General features: G+C 39.1%; 2 protein-coding genes across 3 annotated transcripts in view; one reads left to right on the forward strand and one right to left on the reverse strand.

Moving 5' to 3' along the window:
* The window catches only part of cubn (cubilin (intrinsic factor-cobalamin receptor)), a 46776-nt gene extending 32490 nt beyond the window's left edge, over positions 1 to 14286 (forward strand). The window contains exons 47-67 of the mRNA XM_029278190.2: positions 238 to 378; positions 634 to 818; positions 1720 to 1891; positions 2292 to 2495; positions 2945 to 3094; positions 3178 to 3299; positions 3857 to 4082; positions 4158 to 4345; positions 5026 to 5182; positions 5345 to 5494; positions 5809 to 5994; positions 6419 to 6548; positions 7672 to 7889; positions 8270 to 8469; positions 9392 to 9554; positions 9992 to 10200; positions 11007 to 11151; positions 11593 to 11774; positions 12118 to 12283; positions 13317 to 13552; positions 14046 to 14286. Coding sequence (XP_029134023.2) covers positions 238 to 378; positions 634 to 818; positions 1720 to 1891; positions 2292 to 2495; positions 2945 to 3094; positions 3178 to 3299; positions 3857 to 4082; positions 4158 to 4345; positions 5026 to 5182; positions 5345 to 5494; positions 5809 to 5994; positions 6419 to 6548; positions 7672 to 7889; positions 8270 to 8469; positions 9392 to 9554; positions 9992 to 10200; positions 11007 to 11151; positions 11593 to 11774; positions 12118 to 12283; positions 13317 to 13552; positions 14046 to 14153 — 3638 coding nt within the window. The 3' untranslated portion in view covers positions 14154 to 14286. The remainder of the gene's footprint in view (positions 1 to 237; positions 379 to 633; positions 819 to 1719; positions 1892 to 2291; positions 2496 to 2944; positions 3095 to 3177; positions 3300 to 3856; positions 4083 to 4157; positions 4346 to 5025; positions 5183 to 5344; positions 5495 to 5808; positions 5995 to 6418; positions 6549 to 7671; positions 7890 to 8269; positions 8470 to 9391; positions 9555 to 9991; positions 10201 to 11006; positions 11152 to 11592; positions 11775 to 12117; positions 12284 to 13316; positions 13553 to 14045) is intronic.
* Positions 14287 to 15089: 803 nt separating this feature from the next.
* zgc:163022 (putative ferric-chelate reductase 1) lies at positions 15090 to 27454 on the reverse strand. 2 transcript variants are annotated; one of them, XM_020638608.3, is made up of 15 exons: positions 26841 to 27454; positions 22143 to 22279; positions 20796 to 20893; positions 20497 to 20668; positions 20109 to 20306; positions 19626 to 19727; positions 19310 to 19454; positions 18753 to 18860; positions 17757 to 17872; positions 17513 to 17599; positions 17288 to 17379; positions 16201 to 16259; positions 15920 to 16063; positions 15385 to 15404; positions 15090 to 15309 (listed from the first exon to the last, which is right to left on the reverse strand). In XM_020638608.3, coding segments are annotated over exons 1-15 (1569 nt in total). In that variant the 5' UTR covers positions 26842 to 27454; the 3' UTR covers positions 15090 to 15219. The 2 variants fall into 2 exon arrangements, with proteins under 2 accessions (XP_020494264.2, XP_020494263.2); XM_020638607.3 differs by lacking the exon at positions 26841 to 27454 and adding an exon at positions 23082 to 24716.
* Between the last annotated feature and the right edge of the window lie 24 nt (positions 27455 to 27478).

Raw genomic sequence — 27478 nt, forward strand, 5'->3', positions numbered from 1 at the left:
AGGAATCGAAAATAATGGAAGAACAAGAGTTCCTGATTTTTTTTGATAAATGTCAAACACATAAGTAGGATGACATCATGGCAGTTTAATTTATACTTGTATATGAAATAACTGTGTGTGTGTGTGTGTGTGTGTGTGTGTGTGTGTGTGTGTGTGTGTGTGTGTGTGTGTGTGTGTGTGTGTGTGTGTGTGTGTGTGTGTGTGTGTGTGTGTGTGTGTGTGTGTGTGTGTGTGTAGGGCGCCTGCTCGGCCGACACTGTGGCAGTAACCTTCCAGCTGCCTTGGATACGTCTGACAGTTTTGCCTACGTCAGGTTTGTCAGTGACACCAGTGGAAATGCAGCTGGCTTCAGTCTGACATTTGAAGCCAGTGTTGAAGGTATGATCATTTTCATTTTCGTTTCATGACATTCAGTTTCCTTTTTCCCGTTTTCATCTTTGCTCACAGCTTGCAGTTTGGCTGTTACTGGCCCTTTCTTTAGTTGTCTGACCTTGCCATTCATATTTTCACGTTCAGTGTGTTACATTATTTGGCCCCGTATTTACTCTCAGTCAGATAAATGTTTACTTTGTTGTAGGCTGACAGCAAATTTTGCTACTAAAAAATGTCTCTGCTTCACTCCTCCTACAACAGTCTGTGGAGGAGAGCTGAACGCTCCTTCAGGAACTATCTCCTCTCCCAACTACCCCAACCTCTACCCACACAGCCGAGTGTGTCGCTGGGACATAGTTGTTTTGCCAGGTCGCCGGGTAACACTCACCATCAACGATCTGCGGCTGGAAGATTCTGGTACCTCATGTACATATGACTACGTTGAAGTGAGTCCCATTCTACCAATATGTACCTATATCTAGTATTTTTTTGAAACCAGCTATAACCACCAGATTTAAATAAATAAAAAACAAGAACTGATAAAAATCCAGGCCTATCAGCAAGGTTAGACACTATTCAGTGTTGGTGTGTTATTGCTCTGTGTGATTTGGTTAACCAATTATATGAAATATTTAGCAATTACTAGATTACCCAACAGAACACAGGTCATGGCTGTGTTCCACCATGCCTAAGAATACGGCACCAGGGTTTGTAAACTCTCTTAATCAAGCAGAAATCTAGATCTTCAGCTGGCTCTTGGTGGACGACTTTCTGCCTTAACGTGTTCGGTACAGAGCTGGAAATAAATATGCAGAAGTACATACAAGTTTGACATAGAGACGTGACCGAGTCTTAACACCTCTACCACAGGAGAGGAGCTACTGAGCTAACATCTGTGACTCCCATTCTACTTCTGGAGACTTTAGGAACAAGTTACCCTGAATTAAGGATTCCAGTCAGGTGGTAGGGAACTCGCTCAGGTTCCAAACTGTAATGGTGTCTGAGAATGAAGACCCTTTTTTTAAATGAGAAAGGAGAATTTGAATTCACTCTAGATTTTACAGGAACTAAGTGAAGAAAAGTTCTTAAGTGACGCATGTTTTTTTTCTTTTATTCTTGTCACAACACAGCATTATAAATCAAGTAGATTCATGCTGAACTTTTATTTGATGCTGTCATTTTTGACTGTTAATTTATCACTGCACCGTTTAATTCAACAGTTAAACCTGAACAAAACCTACTCAAATACTTAAATGGGAGACTTGATCTTGTTATTGTTGCTGTCTTGCTTCAGACACAGCAACCTAGTCTCCATGACAGTTTTTTTTCTCCTTCTTCTTCATCTAGGTAAGGAATGGGTTAGCTGAGGATGCCCCTCGCCTACAACGATTCTGTGGTACCGTACCAGAAGGCACCGAAGTGCGCTCCTCCGGCAACACCATGACTGTCATTTTCCGCACGGACTCCTCTGTTTCCAATGGGGGCTTTACAGCTTCGTACTCGTCTCAGGAACCTGCAGGTTTGATGATACCTTAGACGAAAGTCAAACTAAACTTCCACCTAAAGCCAAAAAAATACAAATTATCCATCAAAAAAAAAAAAGAAGAATGTTTTGCCAATGAAAAAAATGTTAAAATAGATTTCTGCATGTGCCTGAACATTCTGCGGTGTACAGATGACAAGATATATACAGTACTTTTACAAATGGACTTTTGCTTATGAAAGTCCTTATTTCCCTCATTTTGAGGAAATTACAGTTACTCAAGTCCACAAATCTAAATTTATGCTAGGTTAAAACTTACAATCTTCTCCAACGTTTCTGTCATTAAATTGGATATTTGTCATTTCTGTCTTTTTATCTTGTTAATTTGTCTGTCGCCGTCTTTGTGACCCGACATTTTGATGTTGCCATCTTTCAGTATGTGGTGGAGAACTGACCAACGCTGCCGGTGGGAACTTCACTTCCCCTGGGTACCTCGTGTCCAACTACAGCGACAACCTCAACTGTGAGTGGATAATCAGGAACCATCATCACATCAATTCTTCTATTGTGGTACTGATAGAAGATATCCACCTGGAGAACCACCAGACCTGCGATTCAGACTACCTCCAGTTTCGCTTAGGTGAGTTCCACACAGATTGCATTGGCTATGGATGCACTAATGAAAGTAACTACACATAGATGTCAGATCAGGAGTCTTGGAATAATTTGCTCATAAAGTAGTGTACTGAGAGTCTAAATGTGACCATGATCTTTAAGTTGTCCGTAGCTGACAGTTTAATTTCAAGTTCAAAAACTCTTTGTTTGGGTTAGATGTTAGAGGCTAAGAATATAAAATTGTATGTTATCTCAATGGCACTTTTTCACAATGCTTCACAAAAGGTCAACATTTTGGTGAGTTTTGGGGCATGTTCATGCCTCCAAAAATACTATTAATCTGGCTAAAGAACAAAAAGCCTAAGGGTCCCAAAAGGGCTTTCTCACCCTTTCATTGCTTGGGCCCTAAATATGGATGGATTTATACTTTATGTTGTTTTTGTTTGTTTTTGTCTTCCTACCTTTCTCCCCCAGGTGATTCAAATGGCGAAATGTTGGCAAAGTTTTGTGGGCAGACCACCCCCACAGTTCCAATTGTGGTCTTTACCCCAGAGCTCTGGGTCCATTTCCAGACAGATGCCTCCCAGGGAGACCTGGGCTTCAAGGCCAAATACTTGTTCTCTGGTAAGAAACTACATCATGATATACTTGACTATGTGATAGAAGTTTGTCTCATCTCTAATTGTGGGTTTAATCCAATTTTGCAGAGTGTGGAGGATTGCAAACAGGAGAGGGAGGGGCGTTATCCAGTCCTAATTACCCCAGCACCTACCCAAGTCCCAGTCGCTGTGCTTGGCTGCTAGAGGCTCCAGCAGGTCACACAATTACGGTGAGTTTATAAACCTGGCACCAATGGCCACGTCGTTGGAAAATTCAACACATTTACGATGGAGGAGTTTACGATGATGGACTGTCTTTTAACGTATTTGTTCTCATCACAATACTGTAAAGTCTTTATGGGTTTTTACCCCGCAAGAATAGCAAGGCAAACTGACAATCTACAGAATGACATAATCTTGTATTTAAATAAAAATGGACCATCTCTAACTGAAGACATCTTTTTTTAATGAGTGGCATTTTAATGCACACAAATTGCCATTGTGAGTAGTGGGAGGTTTACATTGCAAAAGCAGAGGGATACTATGATTGGAGCTTTAATTTGGGCTAACAAGATCTTTTCAGTATATGGGCACACTTTGATGGCCTCAGTCCAATTATTAGTTATCCTCACATTCTTAATGAAATATGAAGAATTTGAGTGTGGCTGTTAATTTAAGTTGCTGATTAAGAGATCACTGTTTGTTTGGATATTGCTCAGGTTGTTTCACATCTTTGTAGCATCTTAGCTGTAAAAATGTCCTTTCCATATCGTTTGTCTTACTGCAGCTAACCTTCAGCTATTTTAACGTGGAGGACCACTCTAAATGTACCTGGGACTCTGTCACAATCTTCAATGGTGGATCCCCTGGCTCCCCCATTATTGGTCAGTACTGTGGGGCGACCTCCCCAGGAACCATCAAGTCAGGATCCAACAAGCTTGCTGTAGTCTTCCTGGCAGACCACAGTGTGTCAAGGGGAGGCTTTGTGGCCTCCTGGTCTTCTGATTCGTCAGGTAGGTTTACACTCGCTAAATGAACATTTCTGTTCTTTATTTGTCTGGTTAGTCACATTTGTTGATTTCGTACAGGCTGTGGAGGAGTGATCCATGCTGATACAGGAACAATCAAGTCTCCAAACTATCCCCAGAACTTCCCTGCCAATGTGGAGTGCTCCTGGCAGATTATTGCTCATGAGGGAAACCACCTGGAAATGAGCTTCAACAGTGAATTTGAGATTCCAGACAGCACTGGGAGCTGCCAGAGCAGCTTTATCAAGGTATTAGCATTAAGTTACACGAGACACAAGTTCAAATGTTAGAAAAGAAATATAGAATGCAATTCCTTATTACGGTCACACCACTTAGTAACTTAGTGAAACCAAAGCAAAATCTTAGTGATTGACACCATTGGACTAAAAGCTAAACTTTAATCTTCCTAATCACAGCAGCAAATCTCCAAAATACAAAGCTCAACATCAAGTTGGTTTGTTCATGTGTCTTGGATTGCTCCAAGGGCATTTGCTTTAGTCAATTAGCGTGGGATGGAATTTTTCATGGAACTAAATCAGTGTATGAACAGCTGTCACAGCTACTGCCTTGTACCAACCACAGAAGCAAAACATGCTAGCATGCAAAAGCTAAGAGCTAATATGCCTGAACAAGTAACAAGTAATCCAGCCGGTGGTAGCCTAATGGTACACATTTTGGGTATTGCAAGATAGTCCTTCAAATTGTAATCATTGGTGTAAGGCATCACAGTGAAACTAGGTAGTTTATTCAATTGATTTAAGAAACATTTACCTGATGCTTTGGTATTGTGGTGCCATAAAGTTATGTTGCTTTTTCATATTGTTTAAAAAAGCCATGTGCAAAGTTGGCTTTTCGCTCTTTTAGAAATAGTAAGTACCTAAATAATGTCCATTTGGCGACAATTGAACCAATATGCATTTTCTTGTAGGTATGGTCTGGTCAGACCCAAAATACTGAAGCTCTGCTGTCAACACACTGCGGCTCTGTGGCCCCGGCCCCAGTCATTGCTCCATATAATACCATTACAAGCCGATTCCAGGCCACTGGAGCCCAGGGCAAAGGGTTTTCAGCCTCCTTCATCACCAGTAAGAACCAAACAGCCAAGAAAACTTTGTTATAGAAAAAAAGACAGAACTGACTTTCATCCATACAAATGCAGAGAAAATTGCTCCAAAAAAAGACACTTGTATGGGTCGAAAATTGAATAAATAAATGTAGTATGAATATTTGTATGCATTTTTCATCAGGATGCGGCGCAAACTTCACAGCTTCAAGTGGCCGGGTGGTTTCCCCAAATTATCCAGCTGACTACCCTAACAATTCCAACTGCAACTACACCATAAATGTTGGAGAGCAGACTGTGGTTGTCCTCACCTTTCAGACTTTTCAATTAGAAGGTAAGTGTTTGTATTGGTAAAAGTATACTGTCAACCTTTTGCAACTCCTGGCAGTTTCAGGCAGTTCTCTGTGTTGACTGTGATTTCCTGTTAATTTGAACTTCCACAGCAGTTAACAGTGACTATGACTGGCCCAAATCTCACTTTTCATGCAATTCAAGAATCTTACTGTGATCACAATATCGGCCTGTCTCCTTTTTGTAAATGAATGTTTTCTAAATTCATTTGTAAATGAATGTTTTCTAAACAAAGATACACTTTACACTTACGCACTGTGCCTTTAAATGAAATCACAATGTTTCTGTGTTTTCTAGCACACTCTACCTGTCTGTATGATGGCCTAAAGATCTACAACCTGGCCTCTAGTGGCCCTGCTGTTGCCACTTTGTGCGGTACCAGTATTCCAGGGCCGTTTACCTCCTTTGGCCCCATGTTACTTAACTTCTACTCTGACTCTGTGGTCACCCACAGGGGCTTCCTGGCAGAATACACAGCCATACGTAAGTAAACATCAGTAAATATAATTGACTTTAATAGCCATCAAAGATTTGCCGTAACCATAAACAACTTGAAAATTGCTATAATTATTTGTTATTCTTACATGAAGAAACATTATTTTTATTCCATTCATTTTATGTTAATTTTGGCATTTACAAACATCAAAGATAGTTTGACCAAGCAATGTGCACAATGTTAATTATTTGAATTTCAAGCACAACTTATTGAATATAAAGGTGAAGTTGCATATTTAAGTTTATCTTCTGCGTTCAATTTGGCATTTTAAGCCATATGCACATAAGAAAATGTGAATTAAAGAATCACTCTCCTTTTTATGGTCAAATTATGAAGTGAAGTTATAAGACTCACTTTCACATTGTGTGTGTGTGTGTGTGTGTGTGTGTGTGTGTGTGTGTGTGTCTACAGCGTGTGGTGGTTTCTTCAACAGCACGATGGGTACAGTGGGCAGCCCTGCCCTCTCCGTGGTCAATTACCACCACAACATCAACTGCACCTACCACATCATGGTTCAACCAAACAGGGTGCTGGATCTCAAGTAAGACTGCAATAGCTGCACCAATTTCACCAGACTAGAACCAAAAGTACATTAGTGAAGTAAGCTGTAAGAAGGGAAACCAGTATAGATTGTTTTTAGTATTTGAAAAATGACAGCTGACATGTTTTATTGTTACAATGAAAGACAATAAAACTAGTTTACGAGCAGTAGCATTCTAATTATGTCATTCAGTTGTGTGTGTGTGTGTGTGTGTGTGTGTGTGTGTGTGTGTGTGTGTGTGTGTGTGTGTGTGTGTGTGTGTGTCAGACGACTGTACTGTAAGGACGTGTTTCCGTTGTTGTTTTTCTCGATCATACAGAGTGTCTTTGATGCAAATGCTGTCATCTTGGGGTAATTCGGTCTCAGGCATTAAAAAATATTTTCTCAAACAAACAGGTTGATTTAGTTTTCATTTACTTTTCTTTTACTGAGAAACACATTGAGGCAGTTTGATCACAGTTCAAGGTCCAATCATTATTGCAAAGCAACTTTGACAACTCTGTCTGGAGAGCACTCAGTGCAGCTCTGCGCCTGTGGGTCAGTCCTTTAGCTCTGATAATATTAGGCTGCTTGTTATAATCAAATAAGACAAAAGAAATACCCCTCGTTCCATCTGTTTTTGAAATACCCAGCATTCTGTGTCAGCCTTTCTGATTTGAATTACCGTAATCCTCTTTTGCTGAGCTAACTAATTGCAGTAGCAGTTGTAGTTTAATGATGTTTCTCTCCCTGCTGAGAAGCAATGTCATGTTAAATGTATTAATTTAATCATATGAACATCTGAAATTCATACAAATCTCATGAAATATTTTTCAAAAAATGTCCTTTCTCCCCAAAAAATCTTCTGAAACTGGTTTGCAAGCCAGGGTCCCAAACCATTACTTTCTTGATACATTGACATAACCATATCTTATTGTGTACAACCATGTTTTCCCCTAATTCACATATGTAGGATGATGATATACTTAAGTTCATGGAGCCGTAGTTCCAACAGGGGTTTTTCACTTGTGTCCTTCTAGTGCTGAGTAAATATGTGACTATGAATCAGTATTTTTGTATGAAAGCGCTCTAAAGCTGATTTCATGTTTTTTAGGCTCTTCTTTAAGTCTATTTGTGTTTACAGGTTTAACACCTTTCACCTGGAGGCATCTTCTTCCTGTCGCTATGACTACGTGGCAGTGTACGATGGACAGGACTCCTTGGCACCTTTGCTGGGGAAATTTTGTGGTACAGCGCTGCCACCAGATCTGCGCTCGTCCACCAACCAGCTGTTCATCATTTTCCGCACTGATGCCTCTGTCAATGGGATTGGCTGGAGGGCTGTTTACTCTGAGACACTAGGTAGGTGAATGTAACTGTGTTTAAAACAATCATTTAAGATAAAATAGCTTACAACATTTGTTTACAGCACAAGCATAATGATCACTGAGTTGTAACAGACTAACCTGCAATTCTACAAAGATTTGTTTTCCCATAATAGTGGTTGGCATAGCGGCCTAATGGATTTTAAATGTCTTTGATGATCCCATTACTTGAATATAAACTCCTCCTCAGAGATCGCTTTAGCTAACATTGAAAGACCTCTCATAATCCTTTTCTGCACCTAAAAGATAAACATAATATATAAACTCATGTATACATACGTACATGTACTGTTTTCTAAGTCATAACAAGCTAGTATTAAAAGGTGGTTAATAACTGTGTCTCTGATTTACCTGCAGGTCCAGCACAGGGATGTGGTGGGTATCTGTCCATGCCCATGGGCATGCTTGGTTCTCCAGATCCAAACCTTGATGGGACTTATGAACCCAGGATGGACTGCATGTGGACCATTGAGATGCCGGTTAACAGGGTTATCAATCTGACCTTCACTTCCTTCGCTCTTGAGAGCTCTTCGACTTGCCGCTACGACTACGTCAAAGTAATTAACCCACAGCAATTTCAACTTTTATTGGAAAAAATAAGGTCAATATATTGTGATATTAACATAGTTCAACTGAGCACTGACTATTATCCAATGTTGAGCTGTGCTTTGATATTTTGTTAGAAAAGTAATTTAAAGTAATTAGTGGAGAAGTGCACACATCCTGGTCTCTACATCTGGTGAAATGCTGTTCTATCAAATGTCATGAAGTGATCATTCCACGGTGCTCTGAGGTTCATAACTAACTCAAGGCCCTAAACTCGTCATTCTACGCTGTGTGCTCAAGTTGACTGACCTGCATTGAACACTCGCACACAATCATCAGCACGTCTTTACGGTATCTATGAGGCAATTCTTTCCTTGCCTCCAACATTGATTTTTATTCATTTGAAATACTGTATGTTGGAAGCCACAGTTTTCGCTTTCCTCAAGTGGGTCTGGAGAGAATGGGGAAAATGAGTTTCAGGTATGCTGCTCCTATGACTTAGAATCTGCTACAGGAGGGTTTGGGTCTGGGGAAGCTGGTCATTTTAAATCTTTTTAAGAGTAGACTGAAGGTGTTGGAGGAAGACTGTAGATATAAGGACTTTCTGCTCTGGGTCCATGGATATGATGATGACCTGTGTTGTGTCATTTTTTATGTGATGTATGTCTGTAAGTTTGTTCCCATGTGCTGCTTCAGGACACTCCCGTAAAAAAGATTCTTTATCTGAAATTGTAAAATAAACTAAAAAAATGTATTAATAATAATAGTTAGATTTGTTTTTGGACAAAATGGACATCAAACATAAAATGTAGGCAGGAGATATGGCATAATTTTTTTTCTTTTTTGAGGTTAAGGACATTAGTGCTATGACATAATAGATTATCTATTGTTCTTTGAATGTCTCTTAATGGTTTTGTATTTTTTTGAACCCAGGTGTATGATGGAGACAACATCAATTTCCCTCTGGTTGGGACATTTTGTGGAAACACCATCCCTTCAAGTTTTGTGTCAGCCGGAAACTTCCTTACCATCCAATTTATCACTGACAGCTCAGTCCAGAGACAAGGCTTCAATGCTACCTACAGATCTATGCCATGTAAGACTTTTTCTCTTCTTTCTCCACTACACTAGGCTTGATTTTCATCTGAAAACTAACACCAATTAGTTCATTCAATATAAATACTGACCCACCACATGATGGTGTTGAAATTCACATATACCATCTAAACTTGTGGCTTGAATGTACTTTACTGCGACAAAGCTAACATTGAAACACAGATAACTCTTTGAACTTTGAAAATTGGCCAGTTGTTCATGCCAATTTGCCATATTGGAATACTGAAATGTTATTTCTATTTTTGTGTCAATTTGGGATTGTTGTCTGCAGAATCTGCTCATGTCCTCTGAGCAGTGATTAGCTCACAATGTTTTCAGTATGCTATAGAAGTATTTTTAAATGTCTCGACTCCATTGGGATTGTTCAGGTGATCATGATGGTCTGTCTTTTGATTCCATGTGTGTGCCTTTCCTCAGTGGTTTGTGGTGGGACTATGAATGCCACAACCAGCGTCCAGACCTTTACATCACCAAGTTTCCCCGGTGCCTATCCCTCTTACACCTCCTGTCGCTGGATCCTCGATGCTCCCGCACAGGAGACCGTCAAAGTGTCATTCCAAACGTTCGTCCTCCAGCCCAGCCAGAGCTGCTCATCCAACTACCTGGAGATAAAGGACTGGCCTGTGGTGAGTTCCGACAGGGACTGGAGCACAGGGTGGTTTGTTATAGAAAGAAAAACGTACAATACACTGATGTACTGTAATTTCACATTACTTAAAGTAGATCCCTGAGATATTACCAAATAGAGATGGGGATTTAACCAGTTTCTACCTTAAACTCATTTATCCACAATGGAACCCACCGTGAAAAAAATGTATTTAAAGAAAATAAACTTGGTCAAAGTTGGAAGAGAAAATTAACATGTTTCTTGTAATAGTGTCCATAAATTCAAATGTATTGCTTATGGAAACTCATGTTAAATAGAAATATCTGCCTGAAATAGACTTTAGATTAGCAGATTGAAGTAACTTTAAGAAAAGGAAACACTATGAGCAATTTGAGGCTTCGAGGAGCACATTAGTTTAACAGTGGGATTCTTAATTCAGCACAGCTTTTTGGCAAGATAAAAATAAAAAGTTCCACTCAAGAAAGACGTCTAAGTCAACTAAAACGTATTGATTTTGAAGCTCAGTCAAGTCAGATATGAGTCTGTCATCTGGTTTTGCAGACTAGCCAGGGAAAAAGAATTGTGAGGATACAAATGAGAAAATAAAACAGGAAGGACTGGAAACTTAAACCAGGAATATGAACAGAAAATACACAGGGTTCAAAACAACATGAGGGAAGAACAATACAAAATAAAACAGGAAATGAATTCTAAACACTGAGATTAACAAAATATTGAAACTAAAGAGGAAAACATCAAAATGAGCAGAATTGTAATATGTGCTGTATTCTGAACGAGGTTGGTCACATTTTTCTCGTGTTCCAGGGAGATTACGGCCAGTCACATAAGATCTGTGCATCAGACGGTCATCCACTTGATTTCTACAGCTACGGCAGAACAGTCTTCATTCACTTCAAATCTGACGCCTTCGTGGCTGGAAATGGCTTGAGTTTCACCCAACAGATTGCTGGTGAGTACCTGTAGTTAACCTGTCATACTTAGTCCAAAATGTTAATCAAATGTTTATTTTAATAAATACTTCAAATAACAATCAAACATGGGACAGTTTGGTATAAGAAAAGGAAATGTAAGGAAAGTCACTTGCTGCTAAAAGAAATCATTTTCACACCACCCAAAGAGTTCAGACAGCTTCACTTTTCAAGACGTAATAAACAACTCTCTACTCAGTAAGCATTGGGAAATCCATGCAACTAATTGTGAAAGGTTTGGTAATGTAACAAAAATGTTTTTTTTCTCCTTCTAGTGACTTTCTATGCAGACATTTTTTGATTAGTTTCCAGGTTAAGATGACTCCTTTTTTCCTGATGATAAAGTCCTCGAACTAGCAGTTTCCAAACAATGGCCATTGATTGTTAAAAGTCCTGCCTTTGTTTGTGTCCGTGGTTGCCAGGCTGCAGCAGGACCTATGAACAGGAATATGGCTACCTGAAGAGTCCCGGCTGGCCTGACATCTACCCCCACAACATGGACTGCACAATTGTTCTGAAAGCACCACAAAACAGTTACATCTCTTTCTTCTTTAACAACTTTGATCTGGAGAGCCACACTGACTGTGGATTCGACTACCTGGAGGTGAGACAAACAAAACACCTGCAACATGCATGGACACACACTTTCACACTTTTCATACCTCGCTCACTTAAAGGAAATCTCTTCAAGTTTCTGTGTTTATTAAAGCACATTTTTATTGTTATTGTTGTTATTATTATTGAAAAATGCTCCAAATAGGCTCCGGGTAATCAGTTCTCAATGTGTCCTCAATGCATACCTGTATCATGCTGTCCTCATGTGAACGGATCAATCAGGACTCAGGTTAATGTGCAACAGAGCATGTTTCTGATCTGTATGAGCTTTCTGGCTAATAATTCTCTGTAAAGTGCAAGTGATATCCCTTACATTTGCTTTTGTCCCTCAGATCCGTAATGGTAGTACAGCAGACTCGCCACTGATTGATCGTTACTGCGGCAACACCGTGCCAAGCCCAATCTTCCCTCAATCCAATCAACTCTATCTCCGCTTCAAGAGCGACTTCTCCAGTGCTCGAGATGGCTTCGAGGCCACATGGACCTCCTCCCCTCAAGGTCAGAACTTATCTCTTCTTTGAAATGAATTTAGGAGCAAGGCGCCAAACAATGTCTAAGGGAACAATATATGTATCTAACCCTTGAATGATGTGTGAGATCGAGGCTTATTGTGGTATTACCCAAGGTCCAAAAACACTGGATTCTTTTTTTCACATTCAAGAGCCCATATTATGCCCTTCTTGGGGTTCGTATATTTAATGTACCTGCTTCTGTTCACAATAGCTAAAGTCCGACAAAAAGTGTTTGTTTTCATGTACTGCTCCTCCTTGCTCCCTCTACGCTCTGAGTCCGTCAGCTACACTCTGTTGAGCCCACACTGTTAGACCCCACGTGGGCCAAGTCTGCTCTGATTGGTCTGCTGATCCGCTCTGTCGTTATTGGTCAGTTGCTCAGCACGCGTCTCGGAAATTTCAACATGAGCTGCAGGGCTTGCCACAACGAGCCAATGGGCTTAGATCAGTGATCTCACACTGACAATGACGATGGACTGACACATTTTTATCGAGGGGGGCTAGAACCGAGCGTTACATCCAGCTAATGCTACAGCTAACAGGAGGACGTAGGAGAAGCCACGTTTCCGCGGACTTTGAATTTTTGCACATAGATGTGCCTAAACATGCACAGGACACTTGGAAAACACACTAAAGAGCATTTAAAACCAGAAAAAGCATAATATGGGACCTTTAAGAAATAAAAATCTAACTTATACGCCTTCCCCTGTTTGTTAGATTCCTATGTCTTTTAAGTTGCTCACCAATTGAACCACAAGCTTTCTCTGTATGCTGTTATTTTCTATGCATAAAGCCACAGTTAGCCTTTAAAGCATCTTTGCTAGCTGTTTTGTCCTTGTGTACCTCTACAATATCATTTATTTAAAAGTTTGTTTTTGTCCATTTAAATTCAGTGATGGATTTCATACATTCACACATAGAAAGATAGCTGCTCTTGAAAATGTTGCTCTGACACAGTACAGAGGGTTCATGGCTTTCCGTTTCCCTGAACGTCTTTTCTTCAATCATTTGTTCACCAGGTTGTGGAGGCATTCTGTTTGGAGACCATGGCTCATTCTCAAGTCCAAATTACCCGGGCACCTATCCCAATGGTACCCACTGTGAATGGAGCATCAAGGCACCCAGAGGTCGTGTGGTGACAGTGACCTTTGCCCAGATCAGTATTGACGACCCTGGTGATTGCCAGAACAACTTCTTGAAGTTGTATGATGGTCCAGACTCCTCCTCAGCGCCTGTTGGACCTTACTGTGGATTGGTATGTAATCCAAGAATGCCATCTCATATTAAGCTTTAACATGGGATGCAGATACTATAAACAAACTCCCATGGTTCCCTGCCGGCCTCGACCTCATCTTTTTGTTGTCATTTTGATTGAGAGCCTCCTGGAGGTGGGATTTATATACTGTACGTTTAATATTTGTGAAAATGAAGCGCTCAATGTACACTTTGAAACAAAAAGATAACAGTATGTCCCATCTCCTTTAACATAACAACATGGTAAGTAATGTAGCTAAATATGTTAGCATAAATGATGTGTGGTGCCTTCTACCGGTCATCCTCCAAAGCACTATTTGTAAAAGGCAGAGGTAGAAACACAGCGTCTCTTTTGACGTGTAGAAGGTTTCTACATGTTTAAATCCCCTTGCTACAATGCAGAGTATAAGTTATGACCAAAATCTGCTAGATGTATCTCGGCTAGGAATGAAATACTCAACACTAAAACAACTGTTTTGTTTGACTTTTTTCAGGAAACCAATATTGCTCCATTCACAGCCTCCTCCCATCACGTCTTCATCGTGTTCCAAGCCCAATATGCCACCCTGCCTTCAGGATTCAGACTCATCTGGAGCAGCTGAATAAAAATGAATAGATTCACTGTTTCTGACTTAATGTTTTTAAGGTAAACTCCAGATGTGCATTTATTTTTTTAATCAACTTGATGTCCATAATACATGTAAACTGTAATAATAAACAAATTCTTTTTAAAAAGTACAACAAAGTAGCCATTTTTTTATTTCGAATGTGGTTCAACATTCCTGCTGAACACCCAAAGAATGAAAAACTTCACAATTTATAAATGTGGATGGCCAACAGTGCAAATCAAAATGTTCAAACCACAAACATGGGCCCACAGTGAAGGCGCTGTCTCTAGGACACAATTCACAGACTGAGTTTCATGGTCAATCTTAATCAACAAAGAGCAACAGAAAAACAGCAGAAGACACGGCACCAGGTAGCCACACACTAATGTTTTGTATCAACTGCTTGTCCTTTCTCCTGTTTATACCCTGCGTATGAGCGCTTGTGTTTTCTTTTCTCCTTTGTGATGTTGTGAGGATGGAAGCTATCATTTGGGGATTAATGGACGTCCGCTGTAGCCCTCTTTGTCTGTGGCCAACACGGACTAAACATTGTTTCCTCTCAACAAGCGCATTAGCCCATGTACCGCAACCTTGTGTTGTCTGCTTTGAGAACGCCTCGATTGACTCGGCTGGTCACCCCGCTGTTTGCCGACTTGTGTCTGCGCTCAGCCCGGGTACCCACCAAGTCCATAAAGCCCACGACACCACGAACAATACAGGTTAGGGGACACAGTTGCTAATCTGGCTTCCCAGAGAAGTGACTGAATCAAAAATCATGTCAAATGTCAACATGGTAAAATACATATTGAGACTTTACTTTTATGCTTACAAGTTATAACCCTTTCCATCTACATTTAAAAGAAATGAAGCTACACAAAAAAGAAAATACTATTTTTCTGAAGGGGTCCAACAAATTAAACATTCAAACAATAAATTCCAGCATTTTATTTGAAAATAGAAAAACTCTCAACAATAGAAAACTGTCCATCAAGCTGGCTAATGTTTGATTCATGTTGATAGATATCCTCTGAGGGTTGATTTGGCTTCATTGTGGTTCTTCTTATGACCTCCCAATTCCAACAAGTAAAGCCACCAGAAAGGACAAGTTTCCAAAGAAGAACAGAACCGTCAGGAGAACATCGGGTGTTATCTGCCAAAACAAAAGCAATTCACATTAGCAGGCAGTTTTTCTCTCTGATATTTGACTTTTAAAATGCATTCTTACCTTCTTTGACTCTGAAGTATCTGTAATCCAAACATAAAAATGTAAAACACATTAGTTATAGCCTACATCACATTCATCATTTTACTTTATTTTGAACATCTTAATAAATCGGTGCGTCTCTAAACAAGCTTTTAAAAGCAAACATTTTTTAGGCTGTAAATACTCGTCGGGAGAGTCTGCGAACTACTGTTGCTGTTAAGCTAAAACAAATACATAAATACAAGATACCATAATAAACCGGATTTTAACAGCACTGGCAGTCCTAATAGAATGAGACTCGTGTAGATGTATATAATTACTTTTACTTTTAAACCTTGTTTTATAGATCACTTTATAGAAGCTGCAAAACACTTCGATGAATAGCCTTTAAACTTGTACCTGCTCATCGCTAAGATATTGAGGGGTAGCAAGGCAACAATACTTCTACTACTGACAACAAAAACAACAACAACAATAATATATATATATATATATATATATATATATATATATTTTTTTATTTTTTTTATTATAAAAATACAAAAAGTGAATTTACCTTTTCTGGGAACCTTCCATTTAAAATTGACAAACAACAGGATGAAGAACAAAACTTCCCAGCCGACAAAACCACCCATCACTTTCATCAGCCACTGGTCCAGAGAGCTGTCAATCAACTTCAAGCCCGTAAATACTCCTGCCACTGTGTGATGTCATATTCACATTTATTAAGTCATGTCTTGAGCATTTAATTCATGAAATGTCTAAATATGTTATAAAAAAATACAAAAGTTGAGAGGACAATTGTTGTATTTAATGTGATGTGAGTCAAGAGCCTACCAGATAAAGCTCTTATTCCCAGTCCGTTCAAAGCATGAGTCCAGTTAAACAGAAACCTCCTGTCAAAGAGAAGAGGCCAAACATCAAATGATCAGCAGCTGAAAAAGACTGTTGCTAGAAGTAAAATAACACTGGATGTATTGTAGTTAGCCTAAAATTAATTTAAGAACAAAATTAAGAAGCACAAAAGTAACAGGAAGCACCATAGGAGTCCACTTCCTATTCCACAACAGTGTTCAACTATTAACGTGATCGCAATCAGCTTCTGGGCATTTCTTAAAGGAACAATAAGTAAGACTGAATTAAATCATACAATGACCTCACTAGCTATACAAAGAAAGACTGAGTGATTGATTGATTAATTGATTGATTGATGACTGACTATCCACCATGGACTTTTATGTTTAAGTGTTCAGAACAGAGGGCTGGTTCTTTTTATTAACATTACAATTTATTAAAAAAAGATTCTCAATTTTCTTTTTTTTTACAATTTTTCTCTCAAGTCTCTGAGAGCCATAAAGTTCCATAAAAGATCCAGTCTCCTTCATGGTAATGTTGATAATCAATTGTTGTAGATGCCACTGGCCAGAGTTTTCCACTGCTGCCTAAGCACATAAAGACATCATCACTATGCCCCCTGGACCAAAAACATGAGTTTGCACACTGTACTGCATGAATGCATGAGTTCAAAACTTTGTCCCTTGAGTGGCAGCTGTTAATAACCACTCATTAATTACATCCCAAACATAGATGGGTTGAAAAGTTTAATTTAACTTGATGGAGCACGTTATAACACCCAATCTTAAAGTGGACTGTTTTGAGTTGTGTGTATTGGTGGCTTTCTTCTTATTTCTTGGTTTGTGCATTTAATTTCTTGTTTCATAAAGTACGTCATTTTTCATCATTGATAAAAAAGGTAAAATTAGTACGATTTTAAGAAGTTTCCCTGGACACCATAGGAATTTCAGTTTTGATACCGTTTGTTTCATATATGCAAAAAGGAGGATCAGGCTGTTAGACATAATGACTAGACTTTGTCATATGAAAAATGATCCGATGAGCCACACCCACACGGCAGTATACCTACTTTGGATGTCCAGGTCCGCAGCGAAGCAGAGCCAGTGTGATTTGAACGAATGAAAGGATCATAACCAGGCAGCCTAACACAGGATGAGCCCCCTGCAAACAGCACAAAAATACTGATTTATTGTGAAATGCAACTGTTATATTGAGAACTCTTGACCAAACATATCTGAGGAAAGTTAATAATAAGTCATAGTAGGATCACAGAGATTTGGAGTAGTGTACTGACCCCAGACCAGGCCTTTATAAACGAGAAGGGAAGGATAAAGGCGATGACTGTGGTTGCTACTGTCAGACTCATCACAGCAACATGGACCTTCAGGAACAGAAATAGTACAATATGTTACTGTACAAGTTGGACACAAACAGAGCTCATTTAACAAACAAGTGCAGGATCAAGCACAGCTGAGAGAGGTCAGGCTCTGACCAAGAACACAGTAAGTAAAAACAGCCCAGTGTTTATGGTATCTCACCACAAACCAGATATCTTTTCCCCACAGCTTCTTTCCTTTAGCATATCCATGCCGATATCGGGCTACCATCATTCCTACGGATCCCATGGTCATCCAAGCTATCAGCATCAGTGCTCCTGAAAAACAATTAAATGTCAGAATGCTGCCGTGGCTGGTTTTTATGATCCGACGTTGATCTAATAAGTGAAGATACCAATCAGAAAATGTTGGAGTCATCTGCCAGACTTTTTTAATGTACAACCTTGCCTTCTGTCATTACTCCAGGGCCTTCCTTGGCCATGTCTGTGGAAGTTTCTTGAAGAACTGTTCTTGATCACCTGTATATTTCCTCAACCCATTGATCTTATCTGAACAATATCTTCTCTTTTTCTTACACGCCCACTTTTGGTCACTGGTAATGTTGATGCCCAGAAGTATGCTTATCTTTGCAAATTGGTTATTACGATACGATACAGTTTATTGTCCTCTTGGGGAAATGTTATTATTAAGAAATGTATTAAGATTATTATTAACTGTTTGCAGGAGTAGAGCTTCCTCAACTGTTTTACATTACCACAGATAGAAACACCCTGTGTGGTCGTCCGCTCATTTGCGCGTTGCATGTTGTGATTACGTCCTGGTGTTAGCTGACTCCTCCTCCTTCAGTTGCTTGGGGTTGGTAATGTATAGACTCTGGCCCTTTAAGTAATATAGCAGCCGTGTCTCCAAGGCCTATCATGTCTCTCATGTTCTTATGTTATCATCTTCAAGGAGGTATTCATGTGATCAGTACATTTCTATGCAGAGCCTGTCTGAAAGATTACTAGAGGAAAAGCCAAGGGTCACCAGTATCATCACCCATCGACCCTGACTGTTCATAGCAAATGTATATGTCCAGTGTTTTCAAAGGTGATGGAAACAATTGGTTCCAATAATGCTATAGTGTATTATTTTTTTTACTTTAAAAGTTACTGGGATATTATTATATAGTGTTTGCATCTTTGGGCAGGATCTCACCATGTGCTTTGATGAAATTAGGCAATCCACCTTTGCTGACAAGCTGAGGTCTATAAATGTCTATCTTGTCAGTGCTGCTGAAGGTAGCTTTATGGAACTTGATTTTTCCTGTAGGAGAGGAAAACAGTCAGTTTCACACCTGTAGCATTTTCTCCAATGGCATTAAGTGAGTAATGGGTAATCTCCAAGCTGACTATCACATCCATAGTGTACTCCCTTATAGGTCTGAAATATCTTCATTTACTTGTTTCGCAAGTATGTCTATTTCTGAGAATGTAAACTGAGAACAATTTAAAACTGGAACAAATTCCTTATATGTAGCTACACATCATGGTCAATAAAGACGATTCTTATTCAGATGAGTGAGTAACATACCACTCGAGAAATGCTGCCCATAAAGGTAGTATGTTACATAAAAGAATCAAATGGAGTATATATATTTATAGCCATGTGATCCTTGGCATGAAAACTTGGAGACTATTTTTTTAGGAGAAAGTAGCTTCATCCCTGACAACGAATCAAAAGTAGATCTTCTGCATTTTAACACAAATCATTACCGTTGTTGCTGGGTCCATGGGCGAACAGGATATGGTAGGTTTTGTTGGAGCCAGTGGTCCTCAGAGTAGACAAGATGTTCATGGAGGTAAAGGAGCAGCTGATAACTCTGCCTTGTACTGACACGCTCACATCAGAAACATTCCCCTGGTGGACAGAAATAAGTTCAGAATGGAGTTGAATAAACACAGTAGCATATAGTATGCAGTCCAGTCTTTGTGAGAGAAGTGGCAATAACTAATAATACTACAGCATAAAGTCTTTCATTTTACAAGAAAAAAAGTCTCCTGATTATCATTATTGGAAAAACGTCAGTACCAGAGGAACAATTTGAGGAGCTTTTCTTCCTGTTGAAAAAGCATGCTGCAACTGCACGAGGCCATTGCTTCCTATGACACAGATATATATGTCATCATTTCCCTAAAGAAAATACAGAAGGAAGAAAAAAACATGAGGGATTGTGTTCAGACAGGGTTTTAAAAATCCTCCAGCAACACTTGAAGTATGAAGATCAACCTTTAATAACAAATTAGACCGATGCGTTCGGACGCGTGGCCTTCATCAGGGTCTGTGTGTTGTGTGTTAGCATGAGTGTTTGTATCTGTGTGTATAAGAAGAGAACTCACTAATGTGTTCATTTCCTCCATAGAGGAAGTAGTGCCTCATTCTATACAAGCACAGATTTTAAAAGATTGATTTAAATAAGAACATAATGTACGCTGCAATATCAAGACCCTAAATGTTATAACTGATACAAAGAATGAAATATTTCATGTAATGAAGCATTCGTTGTCATATTACCATCATCCTGTCGTCTGAGAATCCAATGGCGATGTATCCATCAGAGGGTCCTGTTATCTCGTAGTGTACGGCTACGTCACTGGGAGACAATGCTCTGGCTGACATGAAATAACAGTCAGCGGTGACTGTGGGGTCACAGTTTGAAGGTTGACTGAAACACACCTTGGTCACACCACAGTCTTTGCTGGAGATATTTTTCTGCAGAAAAACAAAAGCTGTGTAGTCACATAAGCGGAGGATCCCAAGTGAAAACAACTGAAAAAAAGATGCCGCAAGCTATGCTCATAAAATGACACTAGGTGGACAGAGGGCCTAATAGAGCTGTACTTGCTGGTCTCATATGAAGACAGTTAGTCTTACGATGTTCCTAATCGTAATTATTGCTTACAGCAGGTGGTGCAGGCTGATTTACTGCAGCTGTCATTGCTAGTGCTGTTGTAGTGGTAGGACTGTTTTTTTGTGGGGTGCTTGTAGATCCACCAGTAGAGTCTTTTCTGAAGGTCAGGGCAGGACTTTTAACATCAACCCAGAATGTCCTGTAATTCTGCACGATGGCAGCCCTGCAGACACACCCCAACACGTATCAAATAAACATGGTGGAAAATACACAAGGAGGATTATGCTTCATCTGCTTGACATGGCTAACAGAACAGTGGAAAAGAACCAACAAGTTGAAGCAAACCTTACTGGAACTGAACGGGTTTCACAGAAGCTGACACTTCTGGTTTCCACTTCACCTGAATGGAGGTCTTAACCGACTCTGATTTGTGGGATAAAGCTGAGTTCTACATGAAGACACACACACATAGTGAGAGAGAGAGAGAGAGAGGTCGTTACATGTTCAATCTAAAGGGTTATCACTTGATTATTGACATTTTCACGCTTCAGACTCATTTTCTTTTTGATACTTAGGCCTACATTGACTTTATTACGGGCTCTGGGCAATACCATATTGCATTTCACTTGTAAAACAGCAAGACATTTTTCAATTAACACTGCTATAGTGATGCTGAGTTATGTGTTCCCTTTATGTCTATTTGATTGGATAACGTGATTTCTGATGTGCAGCTCTTCGATATCTCTTTTAATGTCTTAAGATTTTGTTGCTTTTTTCTTTCTGTTCCCTCCATTTTTCTTGACGTCATTGTTAATGGGCTGACTGAATCTTTCCATCCATTGATATGTCTGAACACATGTGCTGTGCTTATGATGGTGTAATGTTGGGTCTTTGTAGATAATATAGTAAAGAGTAAGGTCTTTTACCTGCTCTATTGTAACAGAAATTAGCATTATTGGAGATACATCAGTAACAAGATATTATGGTGTCTGCACAACATAATATTTTGTGCGCACAAGTTAGATAATAATATATTTTTTTACTTTTTGGGACTTCCGGGGGCCCCTTACTTTTCATGGTGAAAGTTACTTATTGAAAAAGGCTTACTTCATGCGTGCGTATAAATGAAACTGCAAGTTTGACTGATTATGACGACGTGGATCTGTCAGTATAAAGTTTGATATTTAGGGAAATTAAATGTATGTGAGACATCAATAGACATTTTGCAAGCTTCAATTCACTACCTCGCCATCTGTGTCACCAATTTGCATTTGCCCTGCTTCTAAATTGTGTTCAGAATTTACTTGGCGTGGGAAATGGCTCAGGCCCTGTGTTGCGCGTATGTAATTATTATTATTACGGTTATTAATGAGACCCTGCTCTTTTGTAACTTAATAAAACAAAGAGTAAGGTCTTTTACCTGCTCTTTTGTAAAGTGTCTAGAGATAACATTTGTTAAAGATTGAACAGAGTCCTCCAGAGACATTGTCCTTAATCACAGCAGCAGGCTGCTATACAAAAGTTACAGATCAGATTGGAGTACTCTATAAAGCTATGAAATAATATAACTTGCATGTTGTAGGCTTTTATGGTGCTCACATTCGTTCCTTATTTGGATCCTTATTAGCACCAGTATGAGCATTAGCTATTCTTCCTGGGATCAAATATTGAAGTCAGCTGTATGGGAATTAACTCACCAGTTTCTGGTTGCAGGTGAGTTGTTGAGTAGACTCATCTGTCAGGATGAAGGAGCCCACAGGAGACCAGCCCCCCACCTCTCTCGCTTGTAACAGGAAACCAATGAATGGTATCGAGGCTGTAGCCTGGAGCGTCACTGAAAGAAAAAAAAACAAAAACAAAAAAACATTCCAGACCAGTTTCGCAGGCCCATTGTGTCCAACTCAAAATGAATTATCAGTACTATTATACTATTAGAGTGATTGATTTAATGAGCAATCAAATCTTACATGACTATCTTAGTAATAGATTTAATTTCTAGCTATTGGAAACCCAAAGTGCTGAAATTGCGATGATATTAAAAACAGAAAAAATAAATAAATCATTAAAGTGCAGAAGATGGAATCAGACTTGTTTTTTTTTATTAATAAACGATAATGTTGTTTATCGTCACCACTGCTAGGTTATCTGCCATAATTAACAAATAAAATATACAGTATATTTAATATTTATAGTATGATAAAAAAAAAGTTATTTAACTATTATGTCAGGCAATACAATGGCTTTTCATGTTTACATGTAAACACATTAGACAACTGTATTCATTTGAAGTTTTACCTTAAATCCAATGAAAACTGTTGAAATATTATATATAATATATTATGTTGACAGACTATGTGACAATTGTGAATTATGTAAGAACCACAAATAAGTTTGACTGTCTTCAATACATATTTCATGTTTCAGATCATTACTATGCAGTGTGTTGTAAAGATCTGTAAAAGGAAATCTCAGATAATTAAATTTATAAAAATATAAAACCCTAAATTCCTCAATAATGTTTGTTTTTCAAAGGATCTTCAACTTCAAAGGGCTATAACTTGTGAATTATTACCCCTCATTATTACTTCCTTACTATATTTTCATTTTAACCCATTAGAGATTAGTCTAATCCTTACCTGTCACCACCTCTCCAAGTGTGTACTTGTTGTTGTCTGTAGTGACATTAAAGGGTGCAGGATCTGTCTGCGGGCTCACTCCAGAGTGGTGTGGTCGCATGTCTTTACAGCTATCCATAACTAGACCTGAACTATAGCAGTAAACCACGGGAGCAACAAGAACCAGCAGCAACACAACATGCTCCATTTCATTGAAATGATCACTTCTCACTCTGCTCAAAGAATAACTGAAAAACAGAAACCTTGCGGTACACAATGCTGTTATTCAGCCTGGAGAAGCTTGGGCGGGGTCTGTTGGGAAATAATGAAGACTGAGGGGAAAGATATTCGGAGCACTGGGAGGAGGCCACAGGTGTACGCGTGTTCCATTTGCCTCCACATAACAGGGTAGATGGGGAATGGTTGGTAGTTGATTGTATGTGTGCAAAGGAAAGGGAGAGCTAAAGGTGTGAGGTTCTACTGTTGCAAGGAGAAAATGTTTCATATGTTACATTATAAAACTTTAATTCAAGGTACACAGAATAGTGATTTAGTTATCCTGTATTTGATCATGCCTATAAACCTCTCTACTCCAGCCCTGCTCAGAACACCATGTTCCTATAGCTTTAAGTGCAGGTGAGCTGGGTTCAACAACACCTCTCCTATTTCCGGGGTGGGATGGCCATTGGGAGGTCCAGGAGGGACAAGAAGAACTCTTTTTTTGCACCTATTTATTTATTTTTCTTATTCAAACATTATGGACATGAATGAGGATTATCACTCCTCAATGCATTCATATGCACGTAGATCCCTGGAGGACCAGCTGGATGTTAGAAGTGGTTTACTCTTACAAGTTAAGCTATCTCCAGAGCCCGCTGCACAAACAAAGAAATCACGATCGGCAAAGAAATGTAAGAAACCAGCCAGCGAGCGGGACAGATATAAAAGAGACGGCTGCAGTCACTGGGAAAAACAGTAAAAGGCAACACAAAAACCATCAAAAGCGTAACAGACTAGAATTCTTGGGAAGGCAGGTGGAGGAGGTAACAGGTGAGGCTGAAGACCTTCAGAACAGTTTTTTTTATTCCAAAACAATTTAATTATATTTTTAAAAAGTACATACAGTCATAAATATACAGTTTAGTTTTGTCCTCGTTCTGTTTCCCTCATCATTCAAACTATTAGACAATGTATTATGTTTACAATAACAAAGGTTTTAACTAGAGCCCGACCGATTCATCAGCCAGCAGATAATATCGGCCTATTAGTTATCCAGTGGCAATCAGTATCGGCTAATAAGGAAGACCATCTTGTCTTCATTATACTGTCTGAAAGTTAGGCTGAGAAAGCATTTCTAGCACAGCGGCTGCTGCCGATGATCCTCCTGAGCCCCCTGCCATAAAAAGATGGGTGATGTCACTCAGGCTTCGTTTATTAATATTTACAGTCCATTGTAATCCATATAGCGCACTCTGCTGGTGAAAGAGAACTGCTAGCACTAATATCGACCTATGTTATCGGCTGGCCGATAAATCGGTCAGGCTCTAGTCTAAATTACATTAAAAATTTTCTCTGAAGTTTGATAATGAAAGAAACGCTTAAAAAAAATGAAGGATAACCCAAGTGGCAGAAGATGCCAAGATTATGTTCATAAATAAATAGTGGTAGATATTAAACAATCTTGGAAAATCTCACTTACTCGTTTTTCACTTTATCAATATAAAGTGAAAAACTCTTCAGAAAAAAAACAAAACAATATCCAAGTTCAGCTTTGAGACACATACTGCTTGAAGTGACACATAAACATGTTATACTTATGTATACAAATGTAGCAGACATGTCCCCATCAATAAGTACACTTTCAGGCACAGCACCGTTCTTCTCCATAAATAAAATGTCCTCCTCCAGTCTTTACAGCTAGGAGACCATCAGCTGCAGGAGTCTTACTCGTTTTTCACTTTATCAATATAAAAACGTTTTTTTCTCTTCACAAAAATTCTCTAATATTAGAGTGATTGATTTAATGAGCAATCAAATGTTACATGACTATCTTAGTAATAGATTTAATTTCTAGCTTTGGAAACCCAAAGTGCTGAATTTGCGATGACAATAAAAACAGAAAAAAAGAAACAAATCATTAAAGTGCAGAAGATGGATTCAGATTTGTTTTTTTTTTAATTGATTGATTACCTTACTATATTTGCATTTTAACCCATTAGAGATTAGTCTAATCCTTACCTGTCACCACCTCTCCAAGTGTGTACTTGTTGTTGTCTGTAGTGACATTAAAGGGTGCAGGATCTGTCTGCGGGCTCACTCCAGAGTGGTGTGGTCGCATGTCTTTACAGCTATCCATAACTAGACCTGAACTATAGCAGTAAACCACGGGAGCAACAAGAACCAGCAGCAACACAACATGCTCCATTTCATTGAAATGATCACTTCTCACTCTGCTCAAAGAATAACTGAAAAACAGAAACCTTGCGGTACACAATGCTGTTATTCAACCTTGACAAGCTTGGGCGGGGTCTGTTGGGAAATAATAAAGACTGAGGGGAAAGATATTCGGAGCACTGGGAGGAGGCCAAAAGGTTCAAGGTTAGCTTTATTATTCCTGCAAGAGGGCAATTTGTTTTGCAGTCAGCAGTAAAACACACACATACATACAGCCCTCAATGAGCAAACAACATAGAAAGGACAATAAATAAGAAACAGAGGCAATACAGTTAGTGGTTTAAAAAGGTGATGGCAGCAGGAACAAAAGAGTTCCTCGTCCTCATTGTCCTGCATGCTGCCAGGCTGAATCTGAGGCCTGACGGCAGCAACTTAAATCCTTGGACAAAGGACGACTTTGATCTGCCAAGATTGACTGTGCTTTCTTAAGACACTTTGTTCTATATAAATAAGAAAGGTCAGAAAGGGACGATCCTGTGATTCTGACACACAGTTTGACAATGCTCTGCATTTTGTTGCGGTTTTTGATGCTGAGTGACCCGTACCAGGTCACTATGCAGAATGTTAAAACTGATTCAATAAAACAGGAATAAAACATTTTCATAAAAGTGCTGTCAACATTAAAATTCCTAAGCTTCCTCAGAAAATGAACAAGCTGATGAGCTTTTTTTGCAGACAGCTTCAGTTTGGAGCTCGAAGGTGAGTTTGTCATCGATGATGGTCCCCAGGTACTTGTATTGGTACACCACCTCAACACATAAAACTTTAATTCAAGGTACACAAAGAATAGAATAGTGATTTAGTTATCCTGTATTTGATCATGCCTATAAACCTCTCTACTCCAGCCCTGTGTAGCGTAATTAAATTATTAAGATGTTATATCTTTATTTAACCTCGTATTTAAGAAGGGGCACCGCTTCTTGTTAAAGGAAGAAAATAACTTTAATGGTTTAAGTTGATTAATTAATCAGTCAGTTTCATATCTTTAAAGAAGTAAGTTCTGGAAATGTTAAACAAGAAAACAGACAAAGTCCTGAATTTTATGTGTAAAATTTAACATAAAAGGGGTAAACAATAATGTATAGATGAAACAGATAAAGAATATGATTATCATGATCAGGATAATGCAATTATAATGTATGGTGACATTATATATTTAGTAATGAGATAAGACGCGGTATTGTTTGAATGACTTGATCAGAAAATGGTCAAAAAGAAAAAGTTGATAAAGGACTTTTGGGATTCTTTTTGGATTTAAAGGAGGGCTCTGAATAGACACGACTCAAGACTTAATCTTCCAACACCCCTTGCCACCAGCAGTCTTACTGTGACATGTGTTCAATTGAACTCCGTCGGCTGGTCCCGCGTTTCAGTCTCTGGCAAGCGGTTCTTTTCAGGCCCAGAGAGGTCCACGGGCCAGATTAGATGCCTTGTCACCTTGGTCAGAGTGTGGAGCTGGGATGGAGATTGTACGTCGGTTCAGCCGTCGTCTCAGAAGCTCCAAGAGGATCCAACAGGAAAAAATATTAAAGAGTCTTTTGATACGTCGATTTCCAATTCAGATTAACCGGATGGCCATCTTGATGAATCCAAATTAAGGAATTGGCGTTCAAAATTGAAGAGCAAAGACTTTGGAGAAGAAAGTTCAAAAACCTTACTTGAGCCAGAAAGAATTAATGAAAAAGAAAGATAAAAAATTTTACGACTTTGCAGTGACTGGTTTCGGTCACAGTTCATGTCTTTGGGGTCAATTTGTAGATAGCAGAGTGTCCTGTTTCCGCTCGGTTGTTTATTCCAGGTGTTGTAAAAGTTCATAATATCCTGTCTGAGAGGGAGACTTAAGTCATTGATCGGTTCCTTTGTTCCTTAGTAAAATAAACCCAGATGTTAATCCACAGTCCTGAGTCCTGCAGGAAGAGAGGTTGTAAACGTGTCTGCTGATAACGGCTACACCTGCTCAGAAC

This window comes from Labrus bergylta, chromosome 20, assembly GCF_963930695.1.
Source record: "Labrus bergylta chromosome 20, fLabBer1.1, whole genome shotgun sequence".
Lineage (NCBI taxonomy): Eukaryota > Metazoa > Chordata > Actinopteri > Labriformes > Labridae > Labrus > Labrus bergylta.

Bases quoted from the DNA above. Each gene is read 5' to 3' on its own strand.
- zgc:163022 (XM_020638607.3), bottom strand. From the start codon at position 23,268: ATGGAGCATGTTGTGTTGCTGCTGGTTCTTGTTGCTCCCGTGGTTTAC. The intron at 18,861-19,309 runs GTAATGATTTGT...CCTCTCCTACAG, and splicing joins CCATGGACCCAGCAACAACG to GAAAAATCAAGTTCCATAAA. The intron at 17,873-18,752 runs GTGAGATCCTGC...ATTGTTTTTCAG, and splicing joins TAATTTCATCAAAGCACATG to GAGCACTGATGCTGATAGCT.